At 45.6% G+C, this 15024-nt stretch overlaps 1 protein-coding gene across 1 annotated transcript in view; it reads right to left on the bottom strand.

Moving 5' to 3' along the window:
• Positions 1–15024, bottom strand: part of col2a1a (collagen, type II, alpha 1a) — a 150309-nt gene that overhangs the window by 66455 nt on the left and 68830 nt on the right. The window contains exons 22-27 of the mRNA XM_085972645.1: positions 14300–14353; positions 13688–13795; positions 12620–12673; positions 10508–10606; positions 8635–8688; positions 6844–6942 (exon numbers count right to left, since the gene is read on the bottom strand). Of these exons, the coding sequence (XP_085828771.1) occupies positions 6844–6942; positions 8635–8688; positions 10508–10606; positions 12620–12673; positions 13688–13795; positions 14300–14353 (468 nt within the window). The remainder of the gene's footprint in view (positions 1–6843; positions 6943–8634; positions 8689–10507; positions 10607–12619; positions 12674–13687; positions 13796–14299; positions 14354–15024) is intronic.

Below are 15024 nucleotides of genomic sequence, written 5' to 3'. Positions count from 1 at the left end.
TCAGAGTACAGTATAACAAACGCAGAAACCATCAGAGTACAGTATAACACATGCTGAAACTATCAGAGTACAGTATAACACACGCAGAAACCATCAGAGTACAGTATAACACGCAGAAACCATCAGAGTACAGTATAACACATGCAGAAACCATCAGAGTACAGTATAACACACGCAGAAACCAAGAGAGTACAGTATAACACACGCAGAAACCATCAGAGTACAGTATAACACATGCAGAAACCATCAGAGTACAGTATAACACACGCAGAAACCATCAGAGTACAGTATAACACACGCAGAAACCATCAGAGTACGGTATAACACACGCAGAAACCATCCGAGTACGGTATAACACACGCAGAAACCATCAGAGCACAGTATAACACATGCAGAAACCATCAGAGTACAGTATAACACACGCAGAAACCATCAGAGCACAGTATAACACATGCAGAAACCATCAGAGTACAGTATAACACAGGCAGAAACCATCAGAGTACGGTATACCACATGCAGAAACCATCAGAGTACAGTATAACACATGCAGAAACCATCAGAGTACAGTATAACACATGCAGAAACCATCAGAGTACAGTATATCACATGCTGAAACCATCAGAGTACAGTATAACACATGCAGAAACCAAGAGAGTACAGTATAACACAGGCAGAAACCATCAGAGTACTCGGCGGCGAGGTACAAAAGGCGGCAGCGGGGCCAGGAGAGGTCTCAGAGCAGCGGCGGCAGGCAGCGAGAGGCGGGACCTGTGGGAGACTCGGCGGTGAGGTACTTAAGGTGGCAGCGGGGCCAGGAGAGGCCTACCAAACTCCAGTCTGCGAGCTCAGAAGTTGCAGAGAGGTAAAAAGTAATCGGGGTGTGACGTCACCAGGGAGCAGGTAAGTGATTGGTTGGTGAGTATTTCTCTTTTTTCATTACAAGCTTGAATTCTGTGGTGTTAAATTTCTAGGGGCTCTGTGTTGTAGTGAGGACAGTTGGTAAATAAAGCACCCTAGAGTATACCTGTAACTGGGGTATTGAATAAATTTTTAGATTAATTAAAGGAGTAAGTCATGGCAGGAGAGCTCAGACCCGTGTTCTGCTCCTCCTGCTCTATGTGGGAAGTCAGGGATGCTGCCAGTGTCCCTGGCGACCATGTGTGCGGGAAATGCATCCAGCTGCAGCTACTTGTAGACCGCATTGTGGCGCTCGAGCTGCAGGTGGATGAGTTTTGGAGCATGCGCGATGCTGAGAGGGTCGTGGATAGCACGTTTAGCGAGTTGTTCACGCCTCAGGGTAGGGCTGCACAGGGGGTGACCATCAGGCGGAGCAACAGAGGCAGGCAGGAAGTGCAGGGGCCCCCTGCGGACATCCCCCTTTCAAACAAGTATACCAAGTTGGATACTGTTGAGGGGGATGACTCACCAGGGGAAGGCAGCAGCAGCCAGCTTCCTGGAACCAGGGACGCTTCTGCTGCTCAGAAAGGGAGGAAAAAGAGTGGGAGAGCAATAGTGGTAGGGGATTCTATCGTAAGGGGAACAGATAGGCGTTTCTGTGGCCGCAAACGTGACTCCAGGATGGTTTGTTGCCTCCCTGGGGCCAGGGTCATGGATGTCACTGTGCAGCTACAGGGCATTCTTAAGGGGGAGGGTGAGCAGGCAGAGGTCGTGGTCCACATTGGGACCAACGACATAGGTAGGAAGGGGGATGAGGTCCTGCATCAAGAATTTAGGGAGCTAGGTAACAGATTAAAGAGCAGGACCTCAAAGGTTGTAATCTCTGGATTACTCCCAGTGCTAGTGAGTATAGGAATAGGAGGATAGAGCAGATGAATGCGTGGCTAAAGAGTTGGTGTAGGGGGGAGGGTTTTACTTTCCTGGATCACTGGGCTTGCTTCTGGGGAAGGTGGGACTTGTACAAGTCGGACGGGTTGCACCTGAACCAGAGCGGGACAAATATCCTTGCGGGGAGGTTTGCTAGCACTGTTGGGGGGGGTTTAAACTAACTTGGCAGGGGGATGGGATACAGAGGGGAGCTGAAAGAGGGGGTGATGTGCTGCCAATTATAGAGAAAAAAACAAGTCAGCTTGGTAGACAGGGCAAATATACAAGGGCAAGGCTGGATGGCATCTATTTTAATGCAAGGAGTCTTGCAAATAAGGTGGATGAACTGAAGGTGTTGATAAACACATGGGAGTATGATATTGTTGCTATCACGGAGACATGGTTGAGGGAGGGGCAAGACTGGCAGCTCAATATTCCGGGGTACAGAATCTTCAGGCGAGACAGAGGGGGGGGGTATAAGAGGAGGGGGTGTAGCAATATTAATTAAGGAGTCAATTACTGCAGTAAGGAGGGATGACATATTAGCAGGTTTCTCTAATGAGGCCATATGGGTGGAGCTTAAAAACAAGAAGGGGGCAAGCACTTTGCTGGGAGTGTACTATAGGCCTCCAAACAGTCAGGGGGAGATAGAGGAACAGATATGTAGGCAAATCTCAGAGAAATGTGCAAATAATAGGGTAATAATAATGGGGGATTTCAATTTCCCCAATATTAACTGGGATAGTCAGAGTGTGAAAGGCACAGAGGGTGTAGAATTCTTAAAGTGCATCCAGGAGAGCTTTTTGAGCCAGCATGTAGAAGGTCCTACAAGAGAGGGGGCGGTACTGGACCTAATTCTAGGGAATGTGGCCGGCCAAGTGGAAGAAGTGCTAGTAGGTGAGCACTTTGGTGACAGTGACCATAATTTGGTGAGATTTAAGGTGGTCATGGAAAAGGACAGGGATGGGCCGGAAATAAAGGTTCTAAATTGGGGGAAGGCCGATTTTAATAGGATAAGGCAGGATCTGGCCAAAATGGACTGGGATCAGCTACTTGTAGGAAAATCCGCATCGGAGCAATGGGAGGCTTTCAGAAGGGAGATTGAGATCATACAATGGCAACATGTTCCCGTAAAGGTCAAGGGTGGTTCCAAAAACCACAGGGAACCGTGGATGTCAGGGCATATACGAGAATGGATTAGAAAAAAAAGGAGGGCTTTTGGCAGATACAAAAGGCTAAAGACGGAGGAAGCCCTAGAGGAGTACAAAAAGTGTAGGGGGATACTTAAAAAAGAAATTAGGAGATCAAGGAGGGGCCATGAAATAACACTGGCGAGCAAAATAAAGGAAAATCCTAAGATGTTTTATTATAAGTATATTAAGGGTAAGAGGATAACTAGGGAAAAAATAGGGCCCATTAGGGACAAAAGTGGCAATCTGTGTGTGGAGCCGGAAGATGTAGGAGGGGTTCTAAATGAATTTTTTGCATCTGTTTTCACTATGGAGAGGGACGATGTAGACATAGAAATAGGGCGGGGGGACTGTGATATGCTCGAACACATTAACATCGAGAGGGAGGAGGTATTGGCGGTTTTAGCAGGCCTAAAAATGGATAAATCCCCAGGCCCGGACGAAATGTATCCCAGGCTGCTGTGTGAGGCAAAGGAAGAGATTGCGGGGGCTCTAACACACATATTCAGAACCTCTCTGGCCACAGGGGATGTGCCAGAGGACTGGAGAACCGCTAATGTAGTTCCATTATTCAAGAAGGGGAGTAGGGAAAAACCGGGGAACTACAGGCCAGTGAGCCTAACATCAGTGGTGGGAAAATTATTGGAAAAAATTCTGAGGGACAAAATCAGTCTCCACTTGGAGAGGCAAGGATTAATCAGGGATAGTCAACATGGCTTTGTCAAGGGAAGATCATGTCTGACTAATTTGATTGAATTTTTTGAGGGGGTGACTAGGTGTGTGGATGAGGGTAACGCAGTGGATGTGGTATACATGGATTTCAGTAAGGCCTTCGATAAAGTCCCGCACAGGAGACTGGTCAAGAAGGTAAGAGCCCATGGAATCCAGGGTGCCTTGGCACGTTGGATACAAAACTGGCTTAGTGGCAGAAGGCAGAGGGTGATGGTCGAAGGTTGTTTTTGTGACTGGAAGCCTGTGGCCAGTGGGGTACCACAGGGATCGGTGCTGGGTCCCTTGCTGTTTGTGGTCTATATTAATGACTTGGATATGAATGTAAAAGGTATGATCAGTAAGTTCGCGGATGATACAAAAATTGGTAGGGTGGTAAATAGCGAGGAGGGTAGTCTCAGTCTGCAGGACGATATCGATGGGTTGGTCAGATGGGCGGAACAGTGGCAAATGGAATTTAACCCGGAAAAGTGCGAGGTGATGCACTTTGGGGGGACTAACAAGGCAAGGGAATACACAGTGAATGGTAAGACCCTAGGCAAGACGGAGGGTCAGAGGGATCTGGGTGTGCAAGTACACAGATCCCTGAAGGCGGCGGAACAGGTGGATAAGGTGGTAAAAAAGGCATATGGGATACTTGCCTTCATTAGCCGAGGCATAGAATATAAGAGCAAGGAGGTTATGATGGAGCTGTATAAAACACTGGTTAGGCCACAGCTGGAATACTGTGTGCAGTTCTGGTCGCCACACTATAGGAAGGATGTGATCGCTTTGGAGAGGGTGCAGAGGAGATTCACCAGGATGCTACCAGGGCTGGAACGCTTCAGCTATGAAGAGAGACTGGGCAGATTGGGTTTGTTTTCCTTGGAGCAGAGGAGGCTGAGGGGGGACATGATTGAGGTGTACAAAATTATGAGGGGCATAGATAGGATGGATACTAAGGAGCTTTTTCCCTTAGTAGAAGGGTCAATAACTAGGGGGCATAGATTCAAGGTAAAGGGCGGGAGGTTTAGAGGGGATTTGAGAAAGAACTTTTTCACCCAGAGGGTGGTTGGAGTCTGGAACTCACTGCCCGAAAGGGTTGTGGAGGCTGGAACCCTCACAACATTCAAGAAGCATTTGGATGAGCACTTGAAATGCCATAGCATACAAGGCTACGGACCAAATGCTGGAATATGGGATTAGATTAGACAGGGCGTGATGGCCGGCGCGGACACGATGGGCCGAAGGGCCTCTATCCGTGCTGTATAACTCTATGACTCTATGAGTATACCACATGCAGAAACCATCAGAGTACAGTATAACACATGCAGAAACCATCAGAGTACAATATAACACATGCTGAAACCATCAGAGTACAGTATAACACATGCTGAAACCATCAGAGTACAGTATAACACATGCAGAAACCATCAGAGTACAGTATAACACACGCAGAAACCATCAGAGTACAGTATAACACATGCTGAAACCATCAGAGTACAGTATAACACATGCTGAAACCATCAGAGTACAGTATAACACACGCAGAAACCATCAGAGTACAGTATAACACACGCAGAAACCATCAGAGTACAGTATAACACATGCTGAAACTATCAGAGTACAGTATAACACATGCTGAAACCATCAGAGTACAGTATAACACATGCTGAAACCATCAGAGTACAGTATAACACATGCTGAAACCATCAGAGTACAGTATAACACATGCAGAAACCATCAGAGTACAGTATAACACATGCAGAAACCATCAGAGTACAGTATAACACATGCAGAAACCAAGAGAGTACAGTATAACATATGCTGAAACCATCAGAGTACAGTATAACACACGCAGAAACCATCAGTGTACAGTATAACACACGCAGAAACCATCAGAGTACAGTATAACACATGCAGAAACCATCAGAGTACAGTATAACACATGCAGAAACCATCAGAGTACAGTATAACACACACAGAAACCATCAGAGTGCAGTATAACACACGCAGAAACCATCAGAGTACAGTATAACACATGCAGAAACCATCAGAGTACAGTATAACACATGCAGAAACCATCAGAGTACAGTATAACACACGCAGAAACCATCAGAGTACAGTATAACACATGCTGAAACCATCAGAGTACAGTATAACACATGCAGAAACCAAGAGAGTACAGTATAACACACGCAGAAACCATCAGAGTACAGTATAACACACGCAGAAAACATCAGAGTACAGTATAACACGCAGAAACCATCAGAGTACGGTATAACACACGCAGAAACCATCGGAGTACCGTATAACACACGCAGAAACCATCACAGTACAGTATAACACATGCAGAAACCAAGAGAGTACAGTATAACACACGCAGAAACCATCAGAGTACAGTATAACACATGCAGAAACCATCAGAGTACAGTATAACACATGCTGAAACCATCAGAGTACAGTATAACACACGCAGAAACCATCAGAGTACAGTATAACACATGCAGAAACCATCAGAGTACAGTATAACACACGCAGAAACCATCAGAGTACAGTATAACACATGCTGAAACCATCAGAGTACAGTATAACACACGCAGAAACCATCAGAGTACAGTATAACACATGCAGAAACCATCAGAGTACAGTATAACACACACAGAAACCATCAGAGTACAGTATAACACACGCAGAAACCATCAGAGTACAGTATAACACACGCAGAAACCATCAGAGTACAGTATAACACACGCAGAAACCATCAGAGTACAGTATAACACATGCAGAAACCATCAGAGTACAGTATAACACATGCTGAAACTATCAGAGTACAGTATAACACATGCAGAAACCATCAGAGTACAGTATAACACATGCAGAAACAGAGTACAGTATAACACACGCAGAAACCATCAGAGTACAGTATAACACATGCAGAAACCATCAGAGTACAGTATAACACACGCAGAAACAGAGTACAGTATAACACACGCAGAAACCATCAGAGTACAGTATAACACATGCAGAAACCATCAGAGTACAGTATAACACACGCAGAAACCATCAGAGTACAGTATAACACATGCTGAAACCAGAATAGAGTATATGTTTTTCTTACTGTTGCACCCTTTGGTCCAGGGAAACCCATGACGCCAGGCTGTCCCCTCGCACCCTGTGGACCAGGTGGGCCAGGGCGGCCATCTTCACCAGGTGCACCCTGCAGACAAAAGAGAAAAAGGTCAACTTTCCTAGTCATCGTCATAGAGCAGTTCATATATATTTCATTTATTTTACAGTAACATGATCCCTGATGAATAGTAAAAAGGAACCAACGCAAGGGTTCCTCAGAAGTAAAATCATTCTTAGAATTTATGTTTCTTTTGAGATATTTTTCTTGATGGCTGCATACTGCCCATACCCTCCTCTGCCTAGGAGAATGGGATGGTCTGAATACCTTGGCACCCGTACCCTCCTCTATTGAGGAGAATAGGATGGTCTGAATGCCTTGGCACCCGTACCCTCCTCTGCCTAGGAGAATGGGATGGTCTGAATGCCTTGGCACCCGTACCCTCCTCTGCCTAGGAGAATGGGATGGTCTGAATACCTTGGCACCCGTACCCTCCTCTATCGAGGAGAATGGGATGGTCTGAATGCCTTGGCACCCGTACCCTCCTCTATCGAGGAGAATGGGATGGTCTGAATGCCTTGGCACCCGTACCCTCCTCTGCCTAGGAGAATGGGATGGTCTGAATGCCTTGGCACCCGTACCCTCCTCTGCCTAGGAGAATGGGATGGTCTGAATACCTTGGCACCCGTACCCTCCTCTATCGAGGAGAATGGGATGGTCTGAATGCCTTGGCACCCGTACCCTCCTCTATCGAGGAGAATGGGATGGTCTGAATGCCTTGGCACCCGTACCCTCCTCTATCGAGGAGAATGGGATGGTCTGAATGCCTTGGCACCCGTACCCTCCTCTGCCTAGGAGAATGGGATGGTCTGAATGCCTTGGCACCCGTACCCTCCTCTATCGAGGAGAATGGGATGGTCTGAATGCCTTGGCACCCGTACCCTCCTCTGCCTAGGAGAATGGGATGGTCTGAATGCCTTGGCACCCGTACCCTCCTCTATCGAGGAGAATGGGATGGTCTGAATGCCTTGGCACCCGTACCCTCCTCTGCCTAGGAGAATGGGATGGTCTGAATACCTTGGCACCCGTACCCTCCTCTATTGAGGAGAATGGGATGGTCTGAATACCTTGGCACCCGTACCCTCCTCTGCCTAGGAGAATGGGATGGTCTGAATACCTTGGCACCCGTACCCTCCTCTATTGAGGAGAATGGGATGGTCTGAATGCCTTGGCACCCGTACCCTCGTCTATCGAGGAGAATAGGGTTGTCTGAATGCCTTGGCACCCGTACCCTCCTCTGCCTAGGAGAATGGGATGGTCTGAATGCCTTGGCACCCGTACCCTCCTCTATTGAGGAGAATGGGATGGTCTGAATGCCTTGGCACCCGTACCCTCCTCTATTGAGGAGAATGGGATGGTCTGAATGCCTTGGCACCCGTACCCTCCTCTACCTAGAAAAGTGGAATGGTCTGAATCCTTTGGCATTGCACATCCTCTACCTAGGAGGATGGCACTACCTTAGTTGTCACATGTCCTCCTTCAGCTGGGAGGATAGAACAGTCAGTACCATGACTGCCTCCACAGCCACCATCAATAGCATTCAGGTTAGCCAGTAGCGGGTATGATTTAAGCAGGGTGACTTAGACAATCTCCGTTTTTAAACCCCACCATTTAAATTACTTTTGGAGATACCTTGGTCCATGTAGTTCATTTTGCCCGACATTGCCTAGACAGATTCTAAAAAAGGACAGTAAAAAGCAGTAAACCATTGGCTCGACTTACAGTAGCTCCAACTTTGCCTTGAGGACCAGCATCTCCAGGGCGACCAGTAAGACCCTAAACAAGATACACACAAATGAAGAGTCAAAAAGCAGTAAGATAAGAACATCTAGATTCTTCATTCACTATTAAGGGTTTTTTGCCATTAACACAATCAGTTGGTCACTGCTTAATAAACTATTATTTCCTAAGTCACTTTTGTCAAGTTACTCTTTTGGGGGGAGAAAGAAGAGGTGAGGTTGAGGTTTTAAAGATTTATTGATGTACATGTTTTAAAGGGAGTGTACTTAGCAATAGTAAAAATGACGAGTTATTACATGTGTTTCAACATTTTTCCACGCTCTATATAATGAAAATTTCACTCATCCAGTTGAGGGTGAGTTTTGGTTTGCATAGCCAATCAGATAGACAGAATAAAAAATGCAGTTATCTCATTGGGTACATTCAATCTAAAGACATGGGTCCTCGGTTACAGTTACTTGGTTTTGTCTACAATGTTTGGTTTAATTGTCTACTAGAACAGTGCCTTATTTATGAGTCTTGGGATTCAAAGAATATTTGATGCATATTTACAAAGCTTTCATGTTTTGAATGATGCAGCGTTCCTCCCTTACTGGGAATTTCCACTGTGCTTGGCAATATCGAAAGATCTCGGCACCCTGCATCAATGTGGAGGATCCCAATAAAAGGTTGAATGAACTGAACCAAATCAAACCTTGCACCATTCCTCAGGATACCTGGCTTCTATCTTATGCTGCAACATGTCTTCCTATCATGCAGTAGATCACAAAGCTTCTGCAATTGTCTAACTCACTGTAGCAAGCACAGTGAACCTGCACACATTGGCTACAAGCTGGGATCTCTCATTACTGTGTGTAAATGCTTCTCTTTACTGCAGGCCATGTCTTTTAGGGCACTGAGATTGCTCTACTAATGTGACATGCAGTCTGTAATAGTATGGAGATTATGCAGTGGTACTCACAATATAGTCAGGGGACCAATTGTGGCTCACCTCCCTTTCAGGCGTAGCGCTCACTGATGGCCTGCCCAGCTCTGAGTTGTTACCAGAGCTGGAATCCAGCACCCTCTTCTTGCTGTCCGGTGACAAAATGCAATGGAATGCTGTTAGGGGGCAGAGCTATTCTAACACCCATACAGCAAGTGAAAGGATGCTAATAGAAGCTGATTTCTGAGGTCTGGTACTGTTTAAGTGCTTTGGAACATCTTGAGGGTGTGAAAGTTGCCATATCGAAGCAAGTTCTTTCTTTACACGGATTACTGTTGTGATTTTTTTTAAAGTAGGCCTTTTAAGGCATGGCACATAGGCAGTTAATCTTGGCTGGTATCATAAATGTTCACCTGAGCTTGCTCCATTGCAGCAGGACAATGGGAGAGAGGAGATTCTAATACACAATCTGTAAGAGGGGGGCTGTCTTACACAGGGCTCAAAATGCCCCACAGATTGAGCATTAATGACTTATCAAATACTTACCTAGTTGAGGAATGTTAAGTGTTGGGGAATTGAACATTTCCTATTTCAGGAACCCAATCTCAGCACCAAGCTCTGTTCCCATAATATACCTTGGTCCCAGAGGTGAAAGGCTGGTGTGTTAACTTCGGTGCTCCACTCTATTTATTTCTGAAATGGTTATTTGATGGTCATGTGATTCCTACTTTGAATGTTGGAGGTGTATGTTTGAAGAAGAGGCTTTGAACAAATAAGCAAGTGTAAGAAGTAGAATATTAATACTGTGTTATGTCTCTAATGTGGTGAATGTTCCCTCAGAACATTATCTACCAACAGGAGTGGAAGGTATCAGGAACAATTTATGTACATTTCAATGTTAGAGGCTGATTTTGTAAAATTCTTGCTTACTCTTGCACCTGGCAGACCAGGTTCACCAGGACGGCCAGGATCTCCATTAGCACCTTTAGGACCAGCAACACCAGGAGCACCACGCTCACCAGGGGCACCCTGCAATGGAAACCAAAAAGAAATGATTAGTTTGTAGTAAAAAATCTGAAATAATGCATCATTAAGCTTATTTTGCACTCAACGTGCATGGGCGCGAAATTCTGTTACACCCCGTTTGGGGGCAGTAACCGAGTTAAGGCCGAACATTTAGTGCCCGGCGTGGAAGTGCCGCCCCGGCTACTAAATTCAGCTTACCGCCCCGCACAGGAAGTGGAGCTTCCTGATGGGGTGCTAACCGAGGCGATGTCGGGGCGTGATTGGCGAAGGCTCCGCGGAGCGCTGCTGCGTTTCAACGCCCCGCCCCTTCAGTTAAAGGGGAGCGCCGCTGCGCACTTTGCAGGGCCTCCAATGGCCCACACTAGGCCACCAGGGCAGCGTGGTGTCATGGCAGCAGCCCGGCGCTGAGGCGCGGCGCCGGGCTGCGCGATGGCAACCATGACCACACCACGGCCCACCGCGGAGACCTGAACTGGAGGTCGACCAAAAAAAGAAAATGGCGGCGCAGGTCGCAGCCGCACCTCCCCTTTAACTACCGCCCCGCAAGCGGAGGTCGGCGTGGTTCACAACCCGCAAGGCTGGCGCTGACATTGCCCATGGCAGCCTCGTGGGGCGCAGCCGAATTTCTGCCGCAGGGCAGTAAGGGAACATGGCAGGGCGCTAAGTGGTCACGGCGCAATGGCACATGCAGCCCGGGGCGTTACCGGTGGGTCGCGGCGCTATCGGGTAGCGCCTCAGCAACGCCCCGCCGAATTTCTCGGGAGGCGCTTTTTTCGCCCACCCCAGGCGATAAGTCCTTTGCGCCCCGTTAACGACCCCCCGGAGGCGCAAACAGCTGGCGCAAAGGAGCCGAATTCCTAGCCCGTAATCTTAACTCTCTATAAAGCCTTAATTGATCCAAGGCTTAAATACTGCTCCCATATTTGGGGAGACTCTTCAAGCATCTCTTGCACTCCTGGACAAGATACAGGAAGTTTGTCATCTGATAAACAATCCTTCTCTATCTCTAGCTTCCAACCTCTCCCTCTCTACATTGCAATCTTTCTTACCTTGCTCCATATTATCATTGCTCCTCTGAACAAAAGCCATTGCTTCTCTCTCTTACCATCCTCAGCTCCAAATGTACTGTCCTACAAATTGTTCCCCAACCCCACTGTGCTGAAATCTATTGCACTGCCTCCTACTCTAACTAATTCATTCCCAGAGCTTCAAACTGCTTGCTCCTTACCCTCCTAAGTTCTTCCCTTCCTTTAACAATCTGATGGCTTTTAAAACTCCAGTTTGCCATCACCTAACCACTACTTCTCCATCGACCTTGTTGCCTCGCCAACTCTTTCAACTTCGGTGGTGCCCTCTAACCATCGTTACAAATTTTTAAAAAAGCAGACTTTTGAAGTAAAATCTGAATCTGAGAAATATTCAAAACCAGTTAGTAACTATCACTTGGAATTTTCAGGGGGAGTTCTCCAGCGGGTGATGGCCGTTCCTCTGGCGATTCCGCCCATCTCCCGTCGAAGTTATAGCAGGGGATCGGTAGAACCTCACAGAAAATCAGGGTCCCTCTAATTTTCAGTGTTTCATTTCCTTATAGTTTAAATTGAATGCTTTGCATCTTTTTACAAATTGCGAGATGTGATATAATTGTAGGGTTTAAACTGAGTAGTTGCTGCTCTCCTGGGTAAATTAATCTTACCCTATTTGGAGTTAATTTTATCATCTCGTCAGTCTTTACTATTTTACTGTAAAATAGTGTCTCAAAGAAATTAGAAATCATTTTTGATTGAGTTCCAGTTAGAGATGAGATTTAGTGAGAGGTTGTTGATTTTAATTGCCCAAGAAGCTTTGACTTCAGAGAACCAACTAATGAGGAGTCTTGGGGCCATGATTCATTGAATCCGAATTCTAAATGCTCATTTTTAATTAAGTAATTAAATAATTATTTGCGCTTTTTTTTAATTTTAAAGGAAATGTAACTTTGATCTTAAACAATGTGACTATTTGAACTATGGTACCTACCTTCGGACCAGCAAGACCATCCTGACCTGGGAAACCACGGTTACCAGGAGCACCCTACCAATGGAAACAAAAGAACCAATGAGATTACAGAGGCCGCAGTAAAATATTAATAAAATAAGTCTTCACAACTGAGATACAATGCATCAACATACAATGTACACTCCACGTAATGACATCATCTTCATGCAGGCCTCACAGTGGAAGAAAACAGTCTCACAGTGAGATCCCTAGAACAGCTCTCAATCTCGGCATCAATTCAATTCCCATTTAGAATCAGTGGCCTAGAAATTCGTCTCGGGCGGTATCGGATGGGATCGGCCTCCCATTATACACAGCGCCTGATATTCGGTTGCATTGACTGCAATGGACTGAATTATCAGGCACTGCGTATAACGGGCGACCAATTCGATACCGCCCGTTTTGCGCCACAGCCCAAGACGAATTTCTAGGTCAAAGACTTAATGCCATTTTTGTTTTAGATCTTTGTTTCAAATATGACACAACTAAAATACATGAGGAGCCACTGTTTATGACCCTATACTGTGCTTATGGTGTTACCCACCCTCTCCAGGGCTATAAACCACACCCCTTGGCTTCTTGTCTTCATGTAATAAAATCAGAACTTGCTGGAGATGCAAAGCAAATGAGTCAGCATTCAAAAGAGAAAGTTGGTTAATATTTCAGGGGGGACCTTTACAGAACTGAAACATTAACCATTTGTTCTCTTTCAGATGTTGTGCATCTCTAGCATGTTCTGCCTTCATTTCAGATTTCCAGCCTTTGCAGTGTTCTTCTCACTACATATCCCCTATGCACCCTCAAATCTGTACTGCTTATAGGATCAAAACAAAGACACAGATCACTTAATAATGTCAGGTCTACTTATTACAAATAGACAAAATTATGCAGCATGGTATAAGTATTGATTCTTTTATCTTTGATTATAGTGGGTTGTTGAATACAGAACTAATGGTTCAGATATCTTTCCCTTGGGTGCTTTGTGCTGGACTTTGTCAGTCTGATCAACGTGATCTCCTAACAAGCAGTTTGTGATTGGGGGGAACTCACTCTCTCGCCAGGGGGACCATTTGGACCGGCAGCACCAGGTTCACCACGAGGACCTCTCTTGCCTTCTTCGCCAGCGGGGCCGGGAGCACCTTGAGGACCAACAGGACCCTACAGGAAGCATCAGGAAAAAAATATTAGGTACACTGAAAGGATGAGAACTCTCTATTTATTCTGTGAGACTAATTCTAATTACATTTACAGAACAATTAAAAAAAGAGCAGACTTAAAATATAATTTAAAACTTTTAATGAGTTATTACTGTATGTTTCATATATACAAGGACTGAAGATTTGCTTAGGAACTGGAAAGGTAAGCCCAACAAGCCAGACTATTCTAGATACCTACTAACCTTCTCACCATATCCATTAATCCTTTCCCTCTTTAGACACACATTTACTTATCTCTCCAGTTTGCTTCAATGTACTTCTGTAATAATTCTATAATTTGATTACCCTTTGAACTCAAAAGTTTCACCTGACTTCCCCATATACTTCCTCATTTTTAATTTGTGTCCCCTGATATTTTGGGTAGTATTTATTATTATTTGAACCAAAAGGGTTACCTATACTTTTGAATGCTGAAGTAAAAATGCACATCTTTTTAGATACTTACAAATTCTCCTTTCGGGCCTGCTTCTCCCTTGAATCCTGGGACTCCAGGGTCACCCTGTCAGAGAAAACAAATGGCAGGTTTAGAATTTGGGGAATGGGAGCACTCACCTAACCTATGTCATCATGATGTAGACCAGTGGTGTTCAGAAACTGTGGCCGTTGGCAGATGTGCTGCTCCATGTAGTTCTGGGCCTCCATTCAAGGCCTGCCTCGCCAAAGGATTTTGCCAATACTGGGATTCAGGGCTGTCCCTTTTCCCACTGTTGTCATGAATTTTTCAATACAGTGCAACACTGGCTGTGAGAAGTTTTCATACTGTCCACTTGAATTGGAAACACCCAGGAGTAATATTCTAGATTCAATCCTTCCAAACTTGGGTTGCGTCTGAAGACAGCATTTTGAGCTGTATAGCACTTGGATGAAGTACTGTTACAGGTCTGTCACTGGTGGGGGTGAAATAAAAGTATGGCACAAATATATCACACAACATTAAAGTGCATTGGTTCATGTGTGAGTTTGTGACAAGGTAGCGGTATTAATATGCTCAATAGGCCCAGTGATAGCACTGCTTTCCTTTTCTTACTCTACAGCAAAAGAAGGCAAGAGAAGGCAGGATTATTCCAGCCTCCATACAGTGAGTGAAAGGGCCCTGTTAAAATAGACATTTGTAATAGTTTTACTTTCTCTTCCTCCAAAGAAGTGCTTGGTCTCTATTTGGCAACTGCC

Source organism: Somniosus microcephalus, chromosome 33, assembly GCF_052327205.1.
Source record: "Somniosus microcephalus isolate GS21.2 chromosome 33, FLI_Smic_1.0, whole genome shotgun sequence".
NCBI lineage: Eukaryota > Metazoa > Chordata > Chondrichthyes > Squaliformes > Somniosidae > Somniosus > Somniosus microcephalus.
Note: the sequence above shows the minus strand (reverse complement) of the source record. Positions and strands in the feature narration are given on the sequence as shown.